Here is a 26,469-nt window from a genome sequence, read left to right as displayed (position 1 = left end):
TCTTAAGGGTGGTATGAGGCAGAGCTGCTCTGCGAGTCCATGGCAGTAACACACATAAAATATATTCAAGACTTGTTCCTTCATAGTTGCAATTTTAAGTGAAATATTTTCAGATTAAACTGAGTGGAAAAAATATCTGGGTATAAATACAATGATTAGCCATTGTTAATATACAGCTGTTTCTAACCTTAACTCTTGGTTAAAGCACTCTTTTTTATCAAAAATGTTTGCAACAGCAAACCACAAACTGCCTTCAGAAATCACCGACACCTACAGCTAAAGGTGTCCTTGACGTTTCCGACACTAACAACTACTATCTACGGTAGCATTCAGTTCAAAATACTGGCTTTCACAGGCACATAAGTGCAATCACGAGGTCTTGTTATGAGGCTGGCAGCCAGGTATGGTTTGAACATGAAACCCTGTCTCTCCCTCCTGCCCCACTTGGCAGCAGTGCTTCTCAAAGATTTTGATGAAGGCCATTGGGACAAAGTCAGAAATTTCAACAAAACAAAACACTTAACTTAGTCTTTAGAGTATCATCCCATCAACTGTTCTGTATGCATTCAAAAAATTATAGCAGAACAAAGAAAATATTGGTAACAGTTACAATTTCTCAAGGGCACTCACACTCTTTCCCCCCCAAATGAACTAGTTAGTCTATCATATTCTGGTAAAACCTGCTCAGACAACAAAATTGATTTTTGATGTTCACAAACCTGAGCCAGCTCTCACACAATTATGTGTCAGCACTACGCCCAGATGCTGAGATGACAAAATGTTCTGGCTTGGTTGCAAGTATCGAATGAATCTATATACACTAATGACAGAGACTTTTCCTATTTCACAGCAAAAGCATCTTCAGCTGTACAACAAATTTCAAACATATTGTTTGCTTAACTTTAAATGATGACAAGATGTGAGGAGTAAGAATTTTTAAAAATGTACCAGTCTTATGTTGGCATTCATACATACAGCTCTGGCAAATAGTACAATATGACTTTGATGGGAGGTTAACAGTTGTACTCATTCATCAGAAGCTTTGATCTCCATGTGCAGTGGGGAAGATCTGTATTTGAACATACACGTGCACTTGGACTGACCTGTTCCTCTTGACCCATTTCACACCTACATGCACTCATCTATGGAATTCACAACATCTCTGAGTTGCAGTCTCTGACCCTCCCTTTTTTAACCCCCTTTTCTTTCCCCAGATGAAAAGAAAGTGAAAGAAACAAAGATGACTGGGAATCTTTTTTAGTAAGATTGGGAACGGGTGATGAAAAGAACATGCAGGGAGTGAGGAGGTGAGGGGAGAAGTGATGTGCTCATACACTGGCTCTTTATATCGTTTCTATGCAAACAGACGTCTCCTTGTCCGGCTTGTGTTTTGGCTCACGCTGCTGATTGAGCAAGTTATTTCTGTCACTGGCTGGCTGCATGTAATCTCTGAGGTACGGACTGCTGGGTCATATTGAGACATTAGTTTGATTGCAAATTTTGAATGTGCTCAGAATGAGATTAAAATCACTCCAACGGGGAAGAAATAAATTAAAAGTTGCAAGACAACATGACCTTGGCCTGTGAGGAAACTCTGGTAATGAGAAGAGCCATGAACATGCAACCCACACACGCAACGCCTTTCACTCACCAACCCAATACTCTTAATCAACGTACAGGGGTGCTGGTCTTGCCCGTAAGAATGGTCCGAGCCTTGGCCTTGTTCATATTAAAGTTCTTTAGGTAGGCCTCATAAATCTGCCTGGCCAGGGTCTTCTGGTCTGCTAGCTGGGGATCTTCCACCTCCCTGTCCCCCGTCACCATCTCCGCCTTTAGTTTTAGCTTTTCTGACTGGGGCATCCTACCAAAGCGGATGGCTGTGGAGAGAAAACAGAAAGTCAAAGTAAGTTGGTTTTATAGCAAACATAAAACTGTCAAGTCACACAAGAATTTACAATGCCATAGAAACATAACACATAAAATGCAAAGTAGCATAAATACCAGGTTAAACAATAATATGTGTAAACAACAACACCACACTAAAAAAAAAAAAAAAAATCCCAGAGAGAACTGTGTAAGAGCATGCACAACGAGTACTTCAAACGCAACTGGTTTTGGAAAACTCTACACAGATGCCTGGCTAAGTAAAGCAGTTCCAAGCCAACATATCAGTAAGGACAAAAAAGAAAAAAGAAAACACTGGACTTATCCAAAAGCTATTAAAACAACCCAAAAGACTCGTGGGGAAATAGCAATAAAATGTCCAAAAATACCCCTGCAAAAAGGACTGTTTGGGCTATTCACAGGCTTATTCTGCTCAGTGACATCTGGTGCCAAAGCCTTATATCTCCAAATCTATGGATCTGAGAACATTCTGTTGTGTTCTAAACAAGACTTTTCCATAGTATATAAGGATGATATCATGAGTCCAGGTGGCATCACAGATTAATGTCCTACGGCAGACCACAAACCCAGATAAAAATATATACGACAACTAAGAGAAAACATAAATGAGACTGATTTTAAAGAGTGACTTGAGTCTGCGTGATGAACTCAAACAAAGAAGTGACGTAATTTGTATCTGGTATTTCTCAATGTCAGTATAAATGAATTATCTTGCAGCTGCACCAAAATGAAGATCCAGACTTTAATTTTAAAGTCAAAGAAGTTAAATCCTTGCTTCATACAGATGATTTCATTCTTCTGGGTTTAACAGAAACATCAACTAGATTTCCTAGCAGACAATAGAATAGATACAATAAATCTACAGCAAAGAAAACAAAGTGTCAGAGCAGTTTCCCATTGAAGGTACTTTCACAGACAAGGACGCCCACTTCAACATGCAAGAGGTTTCATCCTGACAGTGAATGCATCTAAATAACTTCTTATAGTAGAAAATAAGAATGGAAACGGAATCTACAACTAGTCAACATCAAAAGGCAAACTGAATTCCCTTTTTATGCATTACAAGCACAGGCTACTACTAAAGTGGGCATCAGTTGAGTGAAATGTGGTTCAACAACACAGAAGAGTTGTTTTTCTTAGAGAGTATGCTTCATCTCTCAGACAGCCTGATCCCATTTGACTAATGTGATTAGAGGTGAACTGTTTTTAACCCCACATTGCCAGTTTAAACGGGCAGAAGCTGGCGCGCGCACACATCTAAATACAACCGTATACCTCACCGAAAACACAACATCCAGTTGCACCAGCTGCCTGCTTCCAAAGGCATAAAAGAAGATCCGATTTCCCCGTTTTCCCTCCCACCGATGAAACAAATCCTTGTATGCTGAGCGGGGATGCAATACGCAGCTAGCAGACAGCATGAGGGCCCATTAGATTACTGCTCACAAAGTGGATGGATCATCTGAAGCTGGTAAAGCTCCACAGCGGGAACCGGACAGGAGCCAAATCTAATTAAGATGTGGGGAAGTGATTGATGCTGAGCTGAGCATAAGTCCAATTCCTAAGAGCCGGTGTGAAGGGGTAAGTGTGCGACTCAAGTGGGGAAGGGAGCTAAAGGCGGTCAGGGGGACAGTCTGTCGGTCCGTCAAATCATCTGTTTCAGTGCTGCTAAATCATTTTAATATGGGACATCCGGAATGGTTAGGTTTAACTGTACACTTAATTAGTCGTCAATACAAACCTCCAGAATTAGACGTGTTGTGGTCCTGTGATATCTGAGACCACCAGATCTCAAAAGATCAGGTTGCACTGGTTTCCAATGTCCTTCCTCCCTCTCTACAGTTACATTTAGGTCCATGAAACTCAATACACATATACCATAAGAGGAAGTGCAGCTGACAGAAATACTATGACTGCTGAGCATGGAGGTAGTATCATCATCAAAATCTAAGCTATGTCTTAAGTCAATAACTCAATGAGACTCTTTCCTCTGTCCAGTCAAGTTCACTATCACCAGTATGGAAAATCTGCAAAGTATGCACAGACTTTATGTGAACTCATTGATTGCACTGACCTTTTTAAACCCTCTGACAGAAAGACACCATCAATACCGAAGCATAACCTGAAATTTCTGTATTTCAAAGAACAAAAAGGAAACCTAACAGAAGGCTTTCAGAAAATCTGTGTTGTGTTCAGGGTGTTTACATCTGTGGCATGTGCAGGTGAATTCAAAAAGTAGATATTTTGTTCCTCTAACAGATGTACAGTGCCTATGAAAAGTATTCATCATCACATCCACACCATCCTCATCAAGAAGCATGGTGGCGGAACCATCATGGTGTGGGAATGTTTCTCGGCAGCAAGCCCTGGAAGATTTGTGCAGGTAGAGGGCAATATAAATGAAGCAAAAGATGGGGAAGTTCTGGTATAAGACAACCTTATGCAGTCCACAAGAGATTTGCAGTTTGAAACAAGATTTCCAGCAAGGCAATCACCTGAAGCATACAGCCAAAGCTACTAAGAAATGGTTTAAAGATAACAAGCTTAAGGTTCTGGAGTGGCTGAGACAGAGCCCAGACCTCAGCCCAGTGGAGAATTTGCAACAGTCTTGCAGAGACAAATGGAGTAAAACTGCAGTGTCCGTATGTTCAAAGCTGATCGAGGCTAATAATTACAAATGTTGGTATGCTGGTTCAGACACGTTTCAAAATATTACAAATGCACTCATACCGGGTTTTGCAAAAGTTCTGTTACACGGTTTCATGATCTTTAGAGACGTTTACATGTCGGAGTGAAAAATTCCATTAAACAAACTGAAAGTTCTACCTTATAGGCAGGTGTCATTAATACAAATTTGTTCTCCGGTGAAGTTGTATCAAGATGGAAGTCAAAAGAGTTGAGATATCTGCTCTCCTTCATGCTGGCCACAAGAAGTCTGACAGAGCCAAGCAGCTGAACATCAGCCGGATGACCGTCCACAGATTCGCGGAGAGGCTCAAGAATGGTGAAGATCTTTCAGATGATCTTTCAAGAATGGTGAAGACCTGAAAGATCTTCACCATTCTTTAGCCTCTCCGTGAATCTGTGGACGGTCATCCGGCTGAAGGAGAGCAGATATCTCAACTCTTTTGACTTCCATCATGATACAACTTCACCGGAGAAAAAAAATTGTATTAAGGACACCTGCCTATAAGGTAGAACTTTCAGTTTATTTAACGGAATTTTTCACTCCGACATGTAAACGTCTCTAAAGATCATGAAACCGAGTGTAACAGAACTTTTGCAAAGCCCGGTATTTGAACACTTTCAGAGGAATAGAAATGATTACGATAAAACACTGGATTTCTTTCAGTCTCAACATAAACAGAACTGTCAGGAATAGCAAGCTATTGAATGTGCTGTTCTTGCACAAGTATCATCGGTGAATAAGCAATATTAATGAAAACTACTTCAGATATTTTAGTCTCAAAGCTGGTCCTTCTTCATTTTCAGAGATCAGCGAGATCCACACGTTTGTGAGCCTGAAATAACATGATCGGGTGGACAAATCCACAAAGTCATGCAATTTCCCTTCCTGTTCACATATCTGCACCAAATGGGTCAAGGGGGTTCAGTCAATACAACTATAATGCGATGTGACTGTAGCAACGCTAAGACAAGAAAGACCATGTACTGAAACTGCACGGGCTGAAGATCTAACTGTAAAACACCAATGGTTCAAAGTGGCATATTTTGGAGAACACACACAGCCCAAATGAGTTTTCAGTCAGTGGCTTGTCTTAACATGCAACTCAACACCCAATTGTGATGTTAGAGCTTTTTTGTGCTAATTATGTGCGTATGTGGCTCATCTAGTTGTCTTGGCAAACTGTGCATATGTGGTATTCTGTTAAGTAATGTGTGTTTACAAGGAACAAGAACCATGGATGTTTGTCTGTGCGCGTGCGTATGTGCTTCTGAGGCTCAAGTATTGCCCAGACCTGCCGTTGTCTGTGCTCTGTAGGACTCACCATTGTGGGACATGCCCACCGACAGGCACTTCTGGAAGCGGCAGTATTGGCACTTGTTGCGGTTCTTTTTTTGGATTTTGCAGCGGCGCTCACACTTGTCATACTCCAGCTTCAGACGGATGGTCCGTCGAAAAAACCCCTGGAGGAATGAGGTGGGGAAACATTATGTAAATACTGCTCACAAGAACCAAACACAGCACTACCGGTAATGTTCTGACATTTATTTTATCTGTAGCAACAGAAACTATTACAAATCTACAAACAAGATTAGAACAAATGTTTCACTCAGTGGAACATTTGTTTAATAAAGCTAATAAACCTGAAAAGTGACTGGTATAGTAAATTACCTTTAATAAACTCAGCTGCTATGCAACCAGTTTCAGAGAACAAACTATTGACCAACTTGTGGCATTAGAAAAAGAGTCATTTGTTCACATATTAATGGTGAATGACAATATCAGATGCTTTGTTGCACCACTGGGGACTCCCTGCTTACACAACTCTGACAAAAAAAAAATTGCAGCTTTAGTGAGCAACACTTGGACCACATGGCACATCTGTGGTTGGATGGAGGGTAGAAAATCGTCTGGGGAATTACCCAACAACACATTAAGCCATGCCTGATAAAAAAAAAATTCTGTCTTATCAGAGGGTGTCACAAAGTGTGCCAAAAATACATACAGACACCCACACACAGTTTGAAAGACACACAGAAGGACACAGAATGCAGATTACACAGACATGCTACAACCATGTGAGCACATGTTAAGTAACTCCAGCTGACTTTCACCTACTAACCTCTTGCCTGACACATACACACAAACAGGCATAAAACCAGGACAACAGCCCAAAATTTCAGTTTTGTCCAAATATGCTTCATGCAGACACTTCTATCCACGTAACAGAGGAAAATCTGCACATGGGAAGGTGTAAAAGCATGTCTATGCGAGTGTGTTAGGAAAATTTTTAACAATTGCTGACAACCAACTCCCTTACTGGTCTTAAAATCAATTTTCCCAATCAGCTTTTCACAGTAAAAGAGTGACCTACAGTGTATGAACAATTTTTACACGTGACATTTGCGTTGTGTCTGTGCTATTATCAGTGTATTGAAGTGAGTCAGACTTTGGGAGATAATGCAATATCAGGCATTTCTGTGAAAAAAAAAATCAAAGTTAAGCAAAATAAGCATCAGAATGTAATTCCAATTTCAGTGGGGATTGACTGTTACAATATGAATAGAAAAACAATAGTAACACCATAAGCCATTGTCCTTAACAATAACCGTGATTATGGACTATTTAGCCATAAATATTTAGTGTCCTAAAGAAATCTACAGTTTTTCAGAAGCTTTAACGTCTCAGTTTGTGCCAATTTGTGAAAGTCAAGTTTTTCACCTTGTCGACATGTCCATCTGATGGTTTTTAAAATGTTTTAAGACAATTCATGAGTGAAATAAGCAGTCACTCCCATGGTTGAGAATTTCCACCCTGAAACTCCAGCGTTCCCTAAGCAGTCTCAAAAATACAGATTTAGACTTTTGTGGTTTCATATCGAACACACTTGTGGAACCAATCCTGTCAGCTGGCAGGTGGGACATCCTGTAGCATTATCCTTTATCAGAATTAGTCTCCAATTCAAACATGAATGACTGAAATATTCCAATATGACAAAGATCTGGAAATTCTAAAAGGGCGAACAGTGTAGGAGCCCTTTTAAGACAGGATATAATTATTTCCACAGAAGAACTTCTAAAGATGAAACTCTAGAAGACAGAAATTTGTTTTTAGGCGTTTCATCAACGACTTAATCCTTTATTTCCCATCATTCACAGTCACTCTGCACACAGTTATAAGGGTTATCAGGGTTCTGTTTCTTCTCAATGTGACAATCAACAATATTTTCCAGCTTAAAGAGAAGTCAACAACAAATGAAACACGTAATTTTACCAAATAAGGCGCACAATGGTTCATAAGGGCAACAGAGAATACTACGGTATTTCTTTTCTTTGTTTAAAAAATTCTAACTTCAGCTGATTGAAGTTATGTTAGGCCACTTCTAACAGATGCACTTTGACATAATTCGCTTCTAAAGGCAGGTGTTAAGCTCAATAAATTAACCTTGACTTTTCTGATAAGCTGTTGCTTGCTCATTTTACAACTTTACAATGTCACCCAGCATAAATGAAGCAACTCTTTGTTGGCCGGCCAAGACCTCTAATGTTGATACTTCTGAATTTGATGCATGGATGCACAGTAATGCACATACTAATGTATATAACCATATACTGAAACTACGTGAAAAACCAAGAAACAATAATTACACTACTACACAGTTGCACACCCCAGTGAGCTGCTACTCAGACTGAATTTAAGTTTTGCTTCTGGAAATTCATGCTCCCTTTCGTGACCGACACATTTAGTTGGAACATATTGTATTCACAGAGGGGAGGTCTCGGATGGTTTCTTTTTTCAGTGGCTATTTTTACATATTTTTCCCCCCATGAGTAACTACATATAGACAGAAAATAAAGAAATGCAAAAGAAACAAAATATAAAAGCAGACAAAACAAAGCTGGCACATCAACATAGGCTGAAAAACATAAGGACTAACACCTCAAGTTACGCTATCTTTGTCCTTTGGTGCCTCTTTAAAACAGCCTTGGGTTGTTCTTCAACACAACTGGTAAACAATTAACTAAAAGATTATTGAACCACCACGTGTGAAGGCCGAGCTTGATTTTTTTTTTTACGCTTTTAGGAGTTACCATTAGTCACAAGACACGCTGCCTCTGGGTTCGGCATGTCCTACTTTCTCAGAGTTATACCTTAAATTATGATTTACTGTATTGTTAGAATCTGGTTAATATGCATGCGAGGAAGAAGGAGTGGATATTGACAGAACTTCAACCAAAAGAGAAAGTAAGTGAGTAATACATGGTTTAAGATGAGGTGACAAGGGAGATCAGGGGAGGCCATTTGCTCATTCTTCAATGCCTTCATTGGTCAAGCATTCTCCGACATCTCAAATACAGACAGAAGTACTAAGTTCACTGCGTAATGTATACATTCAGTTTTCGGCTCACCTTGCAGCCCTCACAGGCGTGGACTCCGTAGTGGTAGCCCGAGGCGCGGTCAGCACACACTCGGCACTCCAGATTGAGTGATGAGGAGGAAGATGAGAACTCGTCTTGGCTCGTTGCCATCCCATAAACCACTGACGATGGGCTGGATGCTGGTGTCAGGGCATCTACAGAACACAAGCATGTGGGTGGTTAAATGTGACCCTGACCCTGATTACTGTTACTGCTAAATGGATAGTCAGTAAAGTGACAAGTCTGTTGAAGATATTATCATAATTTGAATTTAAACAGTAAGGAAGAGAAGATTATTCAGCCATGTTAAATCAACTTTAAGGATCTGTTTCTAAAAATTCATCCCACATCTAACACTGTGCTGGCGAGTCGTCTTCCAGAACTGATAATCCGATTAGCATACCCAGTTCAGACAGTGGCTGATCAGTTGCATGAAGATGAGAAAGTATACAGGAAGTTTCATTCTTTATATCTTTAATTCTGACATCTTTGGATCGTGCAGCTGTGGAGCATTTCAAGAAAGACCATCTAAGTGTGCACTGTTGTTTTCATTTATTTAAGGATCTCTATGATGACGCAACAGCTACAAACACTCTTTAACACTAGTTAATTCTAATCAAACACCTGCCATCATCCTCATTTTTAGTGAAGCTTCACTAAAGTTCACTTCTGTATTTCATACAAGGTGCACACAATTTAATACATTTAGACAAGCATGCCAGTTATTCCCCTATTGTTTTGGCCCACATAATATAGGATACAAGTTGGTCTTGTTACCACTATCAGACAACAAATTGACTTATCATGTCGAGAGATTTGAAGTAAAAATAAAAACCATAATCTGCAGTAATGAAGGAACCTCTACTATTTCATCTCATCTCCCTCTGGCAAAGAACTAGTGAAATTCAAGTACAGTTTGACCTCTTAGCCTCCAACAAAGACAGTCTGTTCCATCACAGCAACTATTTATTCAGCGATATTAACATGACGTCTGTGGTGTGCTGCCTAGCAAATGTGTAACAGTGTCATGTAGTAGTATTACTAAGCTTCCTCGTGGATGACAGGTCACAGGATGTGCCGTGGGTTGCCAGCAGTTTTCTATTTCCAACTTATGAGGGAACATGGTTGGTAGAACTTGCTTGGAACACAAATAGCATAGAGAAAACGGTACAAAACAGTGGCACTAAGTCAAGCCACATGAGTTCAGGTGAGCGACGCCAGAACAGGGATAAGCAGCATTTGGCAGGGAGCTGTGTTCCTGTCTGGTGCAAGTGCACATGTTTCAACTGAGTGTAGACATGAAAAGCATGTCAGTGTTGCGTCTGTCTCTCACTATCTCTGCACTTCTAAACACCCATAAATCCTAAACCCACTCTCACGGACTTTTCCATTACATCATTAAATGTTTCTGCGGTGCCTTCCTCACACTCTTTTCTTCTTCCTCCAACACTCACACCATCCATTCTCCCATTAAATGTTTATGTTTCACGACTTCTTCACTGGTTGCATAATTTTACTGGTGCATAAATTTACCAGACGTCAGTGTCTATTCAGGAGGAAACTCAGCAGCAAAGTGGATGTTTCCTGAGAGGTTGTGCGTGGTGGCTGAGGAATGTATGAATTCCTCTTCGGACATGGGGCGAGGAGAAGGGTTGTAGGAAGTAAGAGAGGTCTAACTAGGGAGTGCAGAAGATAAGAGGAAACTAAGGTGAGAGAAGGAGGAAATACTGAAAAAAAAAATGGGCAGGAAATTGGAAAGGAAATGAATCATGGAACCCAGTCAGAGACAGAAAATGATACACAAATCAATCAAAGGACTCATTGCCCAAACGCCTAAAAAAGTGGGTTAATCAACAATCTGAGGATAGGAAGGGCTGCAGGACAACCTTGTTGCAGGATAAGGCAAGTGGAAAAAATAGCCAAAGTGTCTGTCCTCTCTGAACATTCAGTTGGAGCAAATTAGGGATTAAGGGACCAAACTGAGGGAGTCCCACTCTGGCAACAACAGGGAAGGAAAGGACTTTATATTGAGTTGCTGTGAGGACTTTGAAACAGTGAAATGAGTGTGTGGGAGCAAATCCCGCATTGTCACTGGACTATATTAAAGACCTAAGGAAAAACGAGAACTTTTTTATACATATAAATACCTAGGACAGTAGAACCTTCTGAGCCATTGCTGGAGGACTGGTATTCAGGGACATCAAAGGAGCTTAGGGCATCGTCGTTGATGGATTGGGAGATGTCCTGGAGCTCCTCCATGCCACCCAGGAAATCATCATCAGCACACAGAGGGCTGTCCAGCACTGTGTCCTCCAGGGGAGAAGGGGGATGGTAGTGGCTCTCCATGTCGACCATCGTGGTGGAGGAGCGGGCTGGCAGCACTCTCACTCATCAGACTGGAGACCAGGCATAGGGGGAGGGTAGAGAGAAAAACAGAGGTCAAAGAGGTGACTTGAAAGTATCAACAGGCAGACAGAGGAAGACAACATGATTTCTATTTTCACCTCATAAATTCAAGAGATTCCAAGTCTAACGGTTGAACTTGCATACGGCAGTGCTTTGTATCAAATACTATTGTCAGCTTGCCAACATGCTCACATTGGCACTGCTAACATGCTAAAGTTTACTCCATGCGTTTACCATGTGAATCCTCTTAGTTTAACATACTCACACTGTCTTTACTTCAAACGTTTTAAAAGGCTGACCTGATGATCACGCTTAAAGCAAAGTTAGAGGTAGTAGATGAATATCTGTATGAAACTCATAGCAATCCACCCAAAAGTTGTTTGTGGTAACTCACGGTTACAAACGTGAATCTCATCGTGGCACTAGAGGATCTCAGGATATATCATCCATCAGCCATGAATGTCTGTTTGCTACCCATCAATCTTGAGGATTTTGTGATGTCTCATTACATAAATTAATGTTTTGACCTGCTGGTGGCACAAGAAGAATAGTGAGAAGATCATCCAGCTTCTAAGGATTCATCCTCTGGGCACCACGAATGTCTATAATAAACTGTCGCGCAAGTCATCCAAAAGCTATTGAGATGTTTCAGTCAGCATCAACACAACAGAATATATTCCGTTACCCTTCATTGCACATGATTCTTGTGTGACCTTCTGAACTGCATACATCACCAGGCGATGTACGTTGTTCAACAGGCCGTAAAGGATGTGGAGTATTTTATGACATAATACAGGATCTTCCACTCCTATATGCTACTCACTCCAAGTACAGTAACCGTAGTCACACAAATTTCATAGAGCCGCAGAAAGAATAGGACCGGGGACACCGGGACAGAGTAAGGCACAGACATGTGGAGGTATGAATGTAGGTCACTGGGCTGGCTAAAGCTGTGATGTGAATGAAGGTTGGGTCTGGGGTGGGCTGCAAGAAACATGCTGGCATGTACAGTAGGCGGATGAAATTTTGCTGAATTGCACAGTGGAAACTGGGGGAGCTATGAGGTACACAGGAAAGTACATTAGGAAGTGAGGGTGAGTCTCTGGCTAAGCTTAAGAGTGGCGGAAGAAATGGACTTTATATCGCATATTCTAACTTCATACATACTCATGTAAACTGGGACGGGGGGGACGGGGGGGGACGGGGGGGTATAGGACTATAAGACAGCAGCTGCTAGTTGTTCTGAGCCATTCCATACCTCAACACGACCGCCTTTAGTTTCACCTTAATTTGCCCTACGTGTGAAATGTACTGTTGACTATTTAAGAAGAGAGAGAGAATGCATGATCAAAAACTTTCTGTCCTCAGTACTCCCTGTGCATCTATTTGAAAGATCTAATGACAGAAAAAAATGGTACAACATTGAAGCAGCTAACTATAGGTCATTTGCATATAGTTTTTCATTCAGTGAAAGGATTGACTGACTATAAACCTGGCTGATAATTGGACCCGACATTCAGCATTTCAAAATTGTTGTAGAGCAAAGTAAGGATTCATACTGCTTTAATCTTGTTTGCTGATTAGTTTATAGATGTTTTAACTGCACATGAGAGACCTGGGAAAATAACGCAATAAATCTAGGCGCTTGTGCATAGGAAACCAGTTCATCAACACACTAAGCTTTTGCAAATATATTAGAGGAAGCTTGATAGCAACAAGGTATGTGCTTTAGCACGTGAAGAATAGGAGTTTTGGAAACACTGTCTTTACTGGCATAGGAAAGACATTCTAATATATTTTGAAGACTGATAACTGTACAGCTAATGATAAAAAAGGGTCATGACACTGTTTTAAGGTTAACAGAAATCAAAAAGCAATGAATTTATCATCAAGCCCAGAGGAACTACATGGTGTCTGATAGTGAACAACCTCGAGATTCCCACCCGTTAAAAACACTACTCTACATGAAAAGAGGCCTGGCATGTCAGCAGGCCGCTTTACTGAGCTACTCACTCTACAATATACTTGTAATTCTGAATGGAGGCAGTGTTAGCTCTGCTAGCACAAAGTAAACCTTTTTAGCATTCAGCCTCTAGCTCCTGACCCTCAGGTCTTCCTTTTGAGGACATCCTGTTTCATACACTCACTTCACTCAGCACTGTCTCATTATCTTATTTCTTCAAGGGGAAAAATACAGAAGCTTTTTGCCTACAGCTTAGCAAACATCTATAGTATCTATTCACACAAAACTCCATTAACCTGCACATGTAATTGAGTGGTAAGATGAGACAAATTTGTGGTTGTAAAGGTCTTGCACAGTTCAGATATAAATCAATGTAAAGTGGACTTGAGGACAACATTTTGTATCAACACTCCCAGAGCATGCATGACTTCCTATTTAAATAACATACAAAACACAAGTCCTTCACTGAACTCATGACCTCCCAACCAGCAGTTATGAAGTGATGGACCAAGCTAACCTCGTGTTGCCACCAACATACAGTCCATAAGAATGTAAACACACAGAGCGGATTAGCTGCAGACTGCACAGGCCTAGTGGATTGAGATAGAGAAAGACAGAGAGCGACATGGGGGGTGGAGAGGTATGTCAGTTAAGCTACATTACAGAGTCTTTACCAGCAGTGTGAGACAGAGTGAGCAAGTGAGGCAGAGAGAAAAAGAAAACAGCAGTTCCTACGGTAACAGCAAGCCTTTGTCTCATAGGTCAAGACCTCTCTTGTGCTCACTCAACCGAGCCTGCGGAGGGCACTATGCACGCTGAGTGGAAGATGAGCAAGGTCATATGTGTTTGTGTGCGTTAGCGCCCAAAATAGGATGAGGGGGGCTACAAAAAAACCAGTAAGGTCACCATGACAATGCCATGACAATGCCGACACACAAATCAGGCTTTGAAGTCAGAAGCAGAGGGCAGGCAACAGGCATGTGAAGATGGCTGCAATCTATTTCACATTCAAATCAATAAATACCATTTTGGTTTGCTGCAAAAATAGGTTAAATGTGTACTAGCAGTCTAAACCAGTGATCACATGGCTGTATGTGCGAGTGGAGCATAAATAATCCATACAGTCTGATGGATTCCTGCTTAGCATGGCCACCCAGCCCCCCACATTATGCTCAATGCAGTCAAGTCCCGCATTAACCAGACAGGCCATGAAACAGCTAGTAAGCTCTGGCTGAAGCAGATAAACATCCTTTGAACATGACCCAGACAGCTTCTTAGTCTCCCCACAGGAAAGGACATCTTAGCCATCTGAGATCTTTTAAGAAAATGAACTAACACTCCCCTGTGCTGCCTCCATGGTGACATCTATCACTTACAGGGATAACGTTATCCGATCTCCTGACATATATTGTATAACTTGTCTGACCACAGCTGATTGCTAAGAGGGTAAAGTCATGCAGTCTCTGTGACTAACTATTGTCTCAGAAGAATCCAATAAAGCTTGAAGCTTTCCAAACCCAACAGGAATGAGGACAGCAAACATAACAGGGTGTGATGACAAGAAAACACAGATAAAGCAGGTAGCAGACCTAGACATTAGAGGTGTGTATGGGCCTGTCTCAACAAGGCATGGAAAAAACATTACGAACAATACTGCACTATTTCCAAGTGCAATAAAAAGCAGCTTGACAACAAAGGCATTGAAGACAAACAAACTCCTCGCATATTTATCAGTGGTGCTGGAATAAAATCAGCAATCTATAAAATGTGGTTTTCCAACGGCTGTCACTAAGTACAGTTTGCAAAAGATGAAAACCTAATAATAACTTCAGTAAACAGAACACTACCGCCCTACCTTCCTTATCCAAAAACTTGACGTCTTCCATGCAGCATTGGTCCCTGACAACATGACATCAAGCTCTTTCTGAGAGTTTGCATGATCAGTGTATGTGTGCGTGCATGTTTGAGAGACAGAGCGTGCACCACAGGTTAATGTTTGATCCATCCGTCTTGTGGCCTGAGTGCTGACAGGCCTGTAAGAAGAAGGGTTCCAGGGGGCATAACGGTGGTCATAGAGAAGGTGCGTGGGCTGATGGGGCAGTCCCACCAGCGTGTCCATTTGTTTGAAGAGTTCATTCTATGAGCTCAGTCTCGACCATGCCTGCAGTGTAAACACTCGAGTGAACCCTTATCACTCTGGGCTGATATGCTGGTCGGCGCCCTGTTATCGTTATGGAGATTGACCAAAGTACAGGCCATGGAAGTGATTGACATTGGACTTTAGCTGTGTGATAGATGAGCCATATGATGGCAAACAAATCATCCTCTTATTAGGTCATTTACCTCCTGATTTCAAAGTCAGTGACTGTTTTATGTGCCGCATAAATCAAACGTTAGCTGCTATTTTTAGATTAGAACAGCCACACTTTGAAAAACAGCTAAATATTAAATCATGTGCTGTATATTTGATATTTTTCATGACTAATTTCAAAGGCATGACATGTTTATAATATTTGGTGGCATTACTATCAATTTTCCACCAAAACGTCCAACAAACTCTTGAATCTTGCTGAGTTGTACATTAGTTGTAATGTAGGCTTAATATATGTACGAAGAGTGCAATATTTTTGGCAAAGTTACAGTATATTTTTGCAAAGTGGTAATGGAGTTTTAAATGCAGAGTTTCATTTTTTAGGTGCACTTTAAGAACTTGTCATCTTTGTTTAATTATACTGACAGATGATTTGGCCTCAGTGGGCTAAATAGTGCAAGATTGAGAGATGTTTGTCAGATTCGTTTACTGCCACATCATTCTTTGTCATTCTTTTGGAAATGGACAGGAGATGTGATTTGTTGTTTTAAGAGTTACTCAAGATGAGCTGTTGCCTCGGCTGTCAGCACATTCAGCATCCACTTCTGTACTGAGTTGAGAAATAAAACAGTAAGTTGCATAAACCCTGGTGGACTCTGACCTCTGCATTGACAGCGTGTTCAGTGTCAAAAGAATAAATGTTCATACATGCTCACAGACGATGAGCCCATACAACATGACCAGACGGCGCAAAATGACAACGTATCACGTTACCTCAAAGGTCTATGATGACCTGACCCTTCACTCTGGCTGTTTATAGCACGTCATTACGTGGTGGAAAGTGTACCTGTGTTGTGGAGTGAAAACAAGCACATAATAGTACGTGGTGACATTCTCCATATGAAAACAAAAACAACTTTTTGACGTGGAAGCAACCACTACCCGTGGTCGCAGATTCTGAAGAAGGTGCCACAACACACAAAGTGTCAAAAATTCAAACTCATAGATTGTGGTGTGTTGAGTGAATGCAGAAAGGGTTTTGTCTTTGTAGCTTTCTAATATCTCAAGCACTTTATTTGAGGTTTGGTTTGTAACATTTATATGTTTCACAAGTCTGTCACTGAATCACTGCTGCTATCCCCATTTGTGTTTTCTCTCATAAGGGATGAGGTACTTTTAGGTTTACTTTATGATACCATAAGCTTTTAACACCATAATAGTGGATCAATATTAGTATCCAATAACCTGTAAGGACTGAAAGGCAATAATATCACATGCTGGAAGCACTGAGAAATAAAGTCATCGAGCAACTGTGTTATAAGACATGATTCACAATAAACTAATTTCATGGGACAACTTTGGCTCAGAGCAGTATAACAAAAGGAGGGAACAGCAGGAGATTGGAGCAAGTAGTATTTATAAAATACTATAATCTATTTTTGCTGCTTTAGAGGGCGTCTTATGCATCAGAAATAGTGAGGTCCCATGGAGAAATACACAGTTGCTGTACAACCTTGACCTGCAGTATATCCATGGCTTAACCAGGTACTCCAGTGCGTTAAATGAACTGACAGCTGAACTAATGGCAGGCTTGACCTCCACTGTTACTTGGAGTTAAAATTGCCAATAGCAAGCAACACTGTCCTTAAGCAACACCTCAATTCTGTGCCAAATACTGGGTTCCTGGCTGCCACTCTCTACTTGTTTCCAAATCAGTCACAAGGATCAAGCAGGCCACCATTACAAAACCTCCCACACTAAATGCAAACGATAAATTTCAGAGTGGAGAAACTGCTTTAATCCTTTCCAGCTGCTTTTACCACTTGACAGATGTATGGCTGAGTTAACAAGACAGCAATCGAGACATGTATGTATTCACCCAGTCTGACGACACCATACAGCGCCCTACTGAGTCATCTGTGGGCTATAACCTGTACCACTTATCTTGATGTTTTTATGATTTATTGTTGTGCTCCATGTACTGCATTTAACGATGCTTTTCTGGTATCAAGAAGTAACTCTGTAACAATGAATGTGCTGAATGGCAGACGGACACAGTACTGATAACTGATGTTATTACTGATTAACTGTTTAAGGAATGCGACCAGCAAATCTTTACCTTGAAGTTGTAGTGAACATAATTTAGTTTTTGACTTTTGTAACTTTCAGTGGGCATTTTTTGGGAAATAATTTATTGACAAATCCACAGATTAACAAAAAACGACAAGTCACATGCTGTTAAAACATAAGTATTTAAGTTGTCAGACCAGCCAAATCTGGTATTTCTGCTAGAGCTGGAGTGGTGAAATTGATGTTTATATTATTTCTGAAAGCTCATCGTCAAAAGCTTCAGAAACCTTTTTGATTCTCACCTGACATTGAAGTCTCCAATCACTATTACAAAGAAATGGTTTGAGACCTACTCTATCACTGCATAATGCTGTAAGCAGTAATGCATTGGTATTTTCTCGACTTAATTATTGCAATTCTTCTTCCTTTGCCTTAATGTAACTCCCCAGTCAATGAATGCCTGAAGTCTGCAACCCATAACCATCACCAAATACCAAACTGCCCTTACAGCAACCGCCTTCAGTTGCTTCTTATTTGTGGGTCTTTCTGCCTTCAGTTTTGTCATCAGGAAATGAAAAGCAGCTCAGTTGGGTTGAGGTCAGGTGACTGACACAACCATTCAAGAACATTCCAGTTCTTTGTCTTAAGAAGCTCTCCAGTGACCTTTGTGGTATATTTTGGGTCATAATCCATTAGTACAGTGTAGTCAATGACTGAATCTGAGCAGAAACTAGAGCTGAATACACTTCAGAATCCATCCTGTTACTTTTACCAGAAGTCTCACACCAGTGACCTTGGCAGCTATACACATCCGTACCATAACACTGATTCCACACCACCATGTTTGACAGATATAATGTATGTTTCAGCTTTTCTCCTCCATGCACTTTAGTGCTCATAATTCAAGTACAAGTAATCTTGGTTTTAAAGAATCTTGTTTCAGAACTAAGCAGGCTCATGTTTTCTCCGAAAGTTTCTTCATCTTGAAGTAAACTCTCTAAAGTTTTCGTTCATGAAGGCATCTTAAGTCTTGATTGCAGACTTTGAAAATGCTACACCTACCTTTTTATACTTGGCTAGATGTTGTGAAGACATTCTTCATTGGCGAGGAAGAAAATCTGTGACAATATACAAGAATTTGCCAAACTGTTGATGGCCCTTCCTGTAGTTTCTGCTATCAATTTGATAGATCTGTTTGTTTTCTCAGCCTAATGATGGCCTCCTTCAATTGCATCAACACTTCGTCAGACTATAAAACAGCCATCAAATATAAATTCAACACTCTGCAGCGATTGCCGACCTTTAATCTCCTTAATTTGTCACAAAATAATAAGGAACTAGGCCCCACCTGGCCCTAAAACTGCTTATCAGTCAATTGTCCAATTACTTTAAAGCATGTGGAAATGGGAGGACTGTATACAACATAGCTGTAAATCCTACATGTGCAATGGTGTACTTTTGCTAAAGCCCTTGAAATAAAGCTCAAAGCCTGCACTTCAGCCACACCAGGATGGCTTAATATTCAATTCATTGCAGTAGTGTAGAGAGCAAAATTCTGAAAATTGCATGACTGTCCAAATACTTATTTACCTGCATAATAGTGATAATTGTAGCATATACACCAGCACACCCTGTTCACTCTGTCAGTGCAAGTGTCTGGTGGTTTCTTTTTATGCTTGCCAAGGCTGTTATTTCTGCACCTGCCTCCTATAACATGTTAAAAGAAGCGCATTCAGATGAAATCTTTGAACCGAGACTGAATGCCTTTGGTTACATCATTACAGTCAGAAGTTAGTCAGGAGCATTATCTTCATGTGGTTGTTGTATTTGTGTTTTTTATGTGGTTATTGTATGTTTTATCCCATGTATTCCCTTTCACTGTATAGTGCATTGACACCACGCTGCATGGGAATTTGGCATTTTAACCCTCTTGTTGTCCTGCGGGTCAAATTGACCCGTTTTAAAGTTTTAAAAATGTGTAAAAAAAAAAAAATCAGAATCAGAAAAAATCTACCAAAATCCAGTGAATTTTGCTGTCAAATTTGGGGATTTTTTATTTTAAAAAAATAAAAATTTTGAGGGAAACTTTTGAGGAATTTTCTTCCTGAAGATTTTGCAATTTTTTACAAATTTGGGGAAATTTTTTCTGACTTCTTGGACTTTTTTCAGACAAGGCAACAACATTTTTTTGGTAAGGACAACATGAGGCTTAAGTCAAACTGATTGATAGCTGTATCTCTACTACAGTAAGCCACCAGAAAGGGCAGCCATAAAACCTTCTCTCATGCTACCTTCATCTTTGCTTAAGAACTTTCCAAAATGGTTTTAATAGGTAGCCTGTGGGTTTTTCTGACGAAAAAACAAAACTTATATTTACATCACACTGTTACTCGCCAAGATACACTGTGTATAGTTGAGGTTTAACAAACGTGATGAATGCAATTTCCCCTTCAAAAAAAAAAAAAACAGTCTGAATCCTGCATTCTTTACTTCTGTTTTCAGCAGCAAGCAGTCTTCTCCTGCCCTGTCTTTGCTGGTACATTGCTGTGTTTCTTGGTGCATTACCACCGCCTGTAAATCGGTGACTTCATTCATCTGACCATGCATGTCAATCTTGATTTGTGTGCACGAGACAAAACAGAGATCCACTGACAGAAAAACTTCTCCGTACTGCTGTAGGAGTTCCATAAGTCCACACAATACCTTTAAAGGAGTTTCTGCATAGCTGAAAAACAATAGAGTGTGGAGTGCCTGAGTGCAGAAATCACTAAAACTGAGATGAGAACAACATCGAGCTGGGAGCATTTCTCTCTCCTCAGACAGCTGTGTGTATCTTATTTCATTTTCCAGCATGACTCTGGAGTCCTTAGTTACCCCTTTCTGGCTGCCAAAGCAGCCTATGTGTTGGTGGGGAAGCATGCAGCACACAGGCCTAGTGACAGAACGACACTAATTTGCTACTGTAGTGGGATCATTGAGTGCAACAAAAGACCGAAATGTTCTTTTGGCTTCTTACATAGGACAAATGAGCAGGAGCTGTTACTAGCAAGTCCTAAAACAAATGTTTGTAGTGAAGGAATTAATCTGTTAATTTTATATCGAGCTGCTAGCCTTGGTTCTTTTTTGTTTTGTTTTTTCCACAGCAAAATCAAAATCAAATGAGGTAAAACTGATTCTTTCGTCTTAGCTGATGAGTGAAGATTAAAGAAAGTAGGGTTGGTCAGTAATATAATTAGAATGGGTGAGTGGACAACTCCATTGATAGGTCATTGATGAGGATTTCTACATGCCTTTCCTCACATGGACCAGGATCAGACCCCACTGCCCCACTCAGAGCAAATCCTTCAACACTGTGCCTGTCTTCAATAAACAGGATGGTAAAAAGAAGCAACATTTGCACATACAGAAAGACATTCATGTTGTAAACCAGTCAAATCCTTCTGCCAAATCCTCTCATGGTCCAACATATATATTATATATTCCACTTACATATAGCATCTCTCCACAATCATTAACACAATCTCCTGTCCAGAGCTGCTTACTCTAAGTCTGGCTGGAGGCCCCCAATCCTATTCAACCCAGAGGGACTTTACCATAAGGAAGGCTCAAGAGGAATAGATCTGGCTCAGATGAAGGTCAAACTTGGCCAATAGAGGACACCAGTTGCAAAACGAACGGACCACAGCAATGACCACAAACAGCCAGAGTGTGTTATGCTAAGACCACATTTAGACTGAAAATAGCACTGAATAAAAAAGCCTGGCATTGGTGCATGTGTGTTACTACAGGTACCAGCAAGACCATGAAATTTGACCCAGGAAGTCCAGTTTAAAAAACACATCTATTAGTCTGAAAACACTGGTCAGTTGTCTATAATATGAGGAGGCATTTCACAAGTTTGGAAAGTTATCACAGTAGTAATAATTTGATCCTCCACTTTTGAGGTAAAATGTAGAAATAAACAATTTACTCTGTTAGACTTTACCAGACATTCTTGCATTGTATTGTGGAATAAGTTGAGGCAGACTTTCTAAACAGAGAGAAGGTCGCATCTGATGAGCGCAACCATAGTCAGCATATCATCCAAATTAGTTTTAAGCATGGTCCAACCACCAGTCATAGCACAATATACCTTCCTCGAGAAGCTTTTTTTATTTGGGATTGCTCTTGCTGGTAAAAACAGATTCAAGAAGCTTGTGGAAATCCATTGCCTTAGTTTAAGCATGCCCTAAAACTGACCGTAATGCAAACAAAACAGATTTGCGATGTTAGGATCTGAGACAGACCAGTGACTTCTACTGCTTTTCAACTGTCTGCGATGAAGGAACTTGAAAAATAGGTCAGTGGAACTATGCCGTTCCTGCGAAGCATGCTTATAATACATCTCTTCATGGGCCCACAACTCAGACAATTGATAAACTCTTGAGACTGTTGAACAGGAAAGAGAACCTGAAAGTCCTGTTTGAGGAGCTGAGCAGAGGAAACTTGCTCTCTCGCTCTGTTCTTGTTCTCAACTCTCCAGGCTGCGACTGCGACCAGGCAGAAGCTGATTACAGGTCTCAGGTTCCTGGAGACAAATCTGTCAGAGTGCAGCAGCTCAGCTGGACAGAAACTAACAATGGAAAAAAAAAAAGGAACCAATGGCAAGACAAGTTCACCAAGAACTCATAAAAGAAACACAAATGTATGTCTGTGCAGGATTCAGCCAGTTTGCTTCCAAAGGCGGTTTCATGCTCTGTGCATGACAGATAAGACCAATGCACTGTGTCCATTCAACTGCAATGGTGACGGTGAATTACCAGCAGCAGCACCAGATCTGGGCAACAGTTTGCATGTTAGCGTCTGTCAAGTCTGAACTGAAAAAACCCCCCACAGATGTCAAAGTTCTTTTATAAGAATGCATTAACCCCATCCTTGATATTCACCTGTGTGTTGCAAAAAAGCTAACTTATTTACATTTACTATTTGATCAGGGTTTGGTTTGCAGATTTCGGTATGATCTTCTTCAAGATTTTGTCCGTAGGGAGAACAAATACTGAATGTGATCTTTTGAATTCACTTTACTCTGTCAACAAAGAATAAAAAAAAAAAACAGTCATTTTGATGCGTTGCGCAATAGTTAATGGATTTTTAACCCCACTCAGCAGAAGGATAAGGTGTGTAAAATGGTTCTGAGCAAAGACCTTTGATCCCAAGGTAAATGTTATACCAATGTGGAGACTGACTTTAACAGTTAACAAACAGATGGCGACAAATGTAAAAGCGTGGTAGACAGACAACTGAGTTGCATCTCAGTGCATTTAGAAGTAGAGTATCTGGCTTCAGATCTTTTTTAGAGTCTCACTTTTCAGGAACACATCAAGAGCTATGACTCCACCTACGTCTTTTCAACCGTGACTAAAAATGCCAGTCTCTTCTCACCATGAACAACATAAACAAACCTTCAACTATCACATATCAGTCAGCAGTCACCGTGGTATGTCGTCGGGTCTCATGCAATCTCACAATTATTGCAACTAAAGAAAAGTGGGACACAACTTGCACAAAGTAGGAGTTTGGCTTTTGCTGTTTCGATGACAATAAGGAATTGATAGAAGATATTGCGAAGTTCCTTTATTCTAGAAAAAAAAAAGTTTACATATTGATTCTCTAAATCCCCCAAGGAATTGTTACAGAAACAACATAATTACACACAGCAGCTGCCTTCTTATTTTGCCTTGGGGAAGGGGACTGGTAAAGCAGGATTTTGGTCTAATTTCACTTTTACAGAAAAATGGTGCTGTTGGGAAAAGACTCTGGTAAAGAGGCCAGTTTTCTAACCTGAGCTGAGCTGCAGAATTCCAGGCATTAACAAAGAAATAGATGTGTAGCGAAGCTCCAGTAACACACTTCTGATAGCTATGAATTTGCTTCACACACAAGGACAGAAGGCGTTAGTGATGAACAGACAGAGAAATAGTTACTTTCGGACTCACTACACAGCACCTGCAGCTACATACACATAAACCATTGCTGCTCCCATTCATCCCTTCAACACTTCACAGAAAAGGATTTGTGTCATATGCAATAAATAAAATTTATAATTTCTTGCAGACTTGGGTGTATAAGATGTTATAACTACACAATTTAACTCTTGGCATGTCACACCTTGTTACTGTCTTCTTTCACTAACTGTCACATTTTTGGTTTGCTACATAATAAAGTCAAACAATGCACAAAAACATATGTTTAAGAAAACATTTTGAACTAGAAATCTGTGTCTTTTGGCAAAAATCTCAAAGTTTATGTCTAAAATGAAGCTCTTTGATGCACTTTGGTCACAATATTTACAGAAGTCATATGCAGGTGCTGTGCAGGTGCTTCTTGTCAAAAGATCACAATGTCCCCTCTGCTTCAGACCTGACTCAGATTACATTTGCACACGTTTTGGACGTGTACTGTGCACACTTTGTCAAACTGTATTGACCTTTAGGCTAATTTGTCAGTGTCACCGGTGCATCAATCATGGTGACTACAGGCCTGCACGAGAAACAGCACTGATTAAAAAATCCACAGTTGTTCACAGCCATCATTAGAATAGCAAACATGGCAATAAATAGCCTTTGTGTTGAGTGCATGGCTCTATGAATGGCTTACATCACAGGAAGATGATGTCTATTGATGAACCAGCGCCACTCGAGCTGCGCAGGCGTGCAAACTGAAAACAGATCAGCCACCCTCCACACAATAACAATGCTCCCATAATCCTGAAAGATTTTTTAACACATTCCCCCCCCAGATGGTTGCAAATCACAAATCCGCAAATTACAAACACACAAATCGTAAATCTTGCACTGCTTGTAGGCTGCAACCATTTCTGTGCACCACATTCCCTCACAGACAGCCTCAGCTGCTGCTGCAGGAGGGTGCACTTCTTGGATTTTTTTTTTAAAGGCCAAAATGAAGACATCTACCTTACAGAAGACAGCGCAGTCCGTAGCCGCCATATCCTCGGAAAACATCGGCGGGGTGACTCGGTGCAGGAGCGAGAGAGGAGCGAGGAGGGAGGAAATAGTCCCCGACACCAACCGCGTCCTTGTTGGTTTCCCCACAGCGCTGCCACTGTCAAAAATCCCCCACCACGTCCATACAAAGCAGAGCCATAACGCTCACACCCGCCGGAAGTGACCTCATGACTGACAGCTGGCCCAGAGAAAGCGCACACCCCTCGACACACCTATAGTTTCAGCGAATAGAAAGAGCGCAGCAGTTTCCCTTGTGCAGGACGCCCCCTAACCACGGAGGGCGCAAGAAGGAGCTCAGGAGAGACCGAAAAGCGGCCAAAAAGCGTTGGATGCGGTGCAAAAAATACTACACAACACAGACTCACTGATTATAAACATATAGAAGTCCCATATGATAATGGAACACAATGATACTGAGCTGGAAGAATAGCAAAATGTGCTATGACACTGTCCTTACATGACCCTCCTCAGGTCATCCAAGTCTCCTTCCCTCCAAGGGTTGTTTTATGCAGCAGAATGAAGCTGTAAATGGCAGAAAATTGACAAAACATGAACAATTAAATACCAAATGAATGCATAAGATATATACATGAACCAGCGGCATTATGACAACATAACACCTAAAAAGACACAGCCAGACTTCAAGGAAATGGATAATTTTTGGCAAAACACAGCAAAGCCAAATGTATTTATTCCAGGGAACATGTTTCACATCCATCTTGAGATGACATACAGTAAATTATTCATATCCTGAGCAAATGCTGACTTAAAGTTACTTTTAAACGTAAACAAAAGCTGAGAAATATTTTTTTTTCCACAATCATGCCTCTTGTACATCATCTTATTTTTTGGGAAACACCTGTGTCATTTCCAATCAAAATAAAACCAAACTTGTTGGTTTAATTGAAGCAACTTTACATCCAACCTTGCTAACAGTATTAATCATTTTGGGCTTGACTGTATACATGTATGTATGAAAAATACACATGAATGTAGACAACCAACCACCTCATCAACTCAACATTTCAATCAACAGTTGAATGCATAGAAAAATGAAGATTTTCAATCTGCTTTTCTGATATCTGTACTCTGAGGGTTTCATGGTGAGGGAAAAAGTCTGTGAGGTGGAGCAAGTATACAAGTATATAGTATAAAAAATAGATTTAAGAAAGTCTAAAATTATAGCATATCCATCTTAATGACAATCAGTTATAAGAATTAGAGGAAATTATATTTCCCAACTAGCGTGGAAGGAATTGGACTCCAGGTTTCAGTAAAATAAGCACATGAACCAACATGTTGGTATAGTAACATTCAGATTATTTATTGAAATGCAGTAAAAGTAGCAGTGTCTTACAGTAAAATACTCCATTAAGGTGAAATACTGGATTTAGAACGCAAGTATTTAAACTTTAAAAAGTATTGCTTAATGTATCTGTCAGTTCATATTTATTATTATACCATTAATTTTAATGCAATGGATACATTAAAGTTGTTGTTGGCTAAGGTGGAATTAATTATACTTGCTGTGATGTAGTTATGCATAGTTTTCATCCACAACCATGTTTGCAAATACTAGTAACTAGATGTTAAATAAACTAAAGTAAAAAGGACTGTGTTAAGTTACTGTGGACAGAGTTGTCTATGACAGTACTGGAATAGCTAATACTGAATATATATTACTATTAAGTTACCAAAATAATTCC

At 40.4% G+C, this 26,469-nt stretch overlaps 1 protein-coding gene across 3 annotated transcripts in view; it reads right to left on the bottom strand.

The window, feature by feature from the left end:
• pparab (peroxisome proliferator-activated receptor alpha b) overlaps window positions 1–26,469 on the bottom strand; it is a 62,579-nt gene that overhangs the window by 7,837 nt on the left and 28,273 nt on the right. For 2 of the 3 annotated variants that reach the window (XM_022206528.2, XM_022206530.2), the window contains 4 exons: window positions 11,157–11,405; window positions 9,001–9,164; window positions 5,916–6,054; window positions 1,678–1,877 (listed from right to left, as the gene is read on the bottom strand). In XM_022206528.2, the coding sequence (XP_022062220.1) occupies window positions 1,678–1,877; window positions 5,916–6,054; window positions 9,001–9,164; window positions 11,157–11,364 (711 nt within the window). In that variant the 5' untranslated portion in view covers window positions 11,365–11,405. Of the gene's footprint in view, window positions 1–1,677; window positions 1,878–5,915; window positions 6,055–9,000; window positions 9,165–11,156; window positions 11,406–24,712; window positions 25,163–26,469 lie in introns of those variants that run through there. The other variant, XM_022206531.2, reaches the window with a different exon arrangement.

Source organism: Acanthochromis polyacanthus, chromosome 8 (genome assembly GCF_021347895.1).
Source record: "Acanthochromis polyacanthus isolate Apoly-LR-REF ecotype Palm Island chromosome 8, KAUST_Apoly_ChrSc, whole genome shotgun sequence".
NCBI classification, from domain to species: domain Eukaryota; kingdom Metazoa; phylum Chordata; class Actinopteri; family Pomacentridae; genus Acanthochromis; species Acanthochromis polyacanthus.
This window is presented reverse-complemented; position numbering and strand designations above follow the sequence as displayed.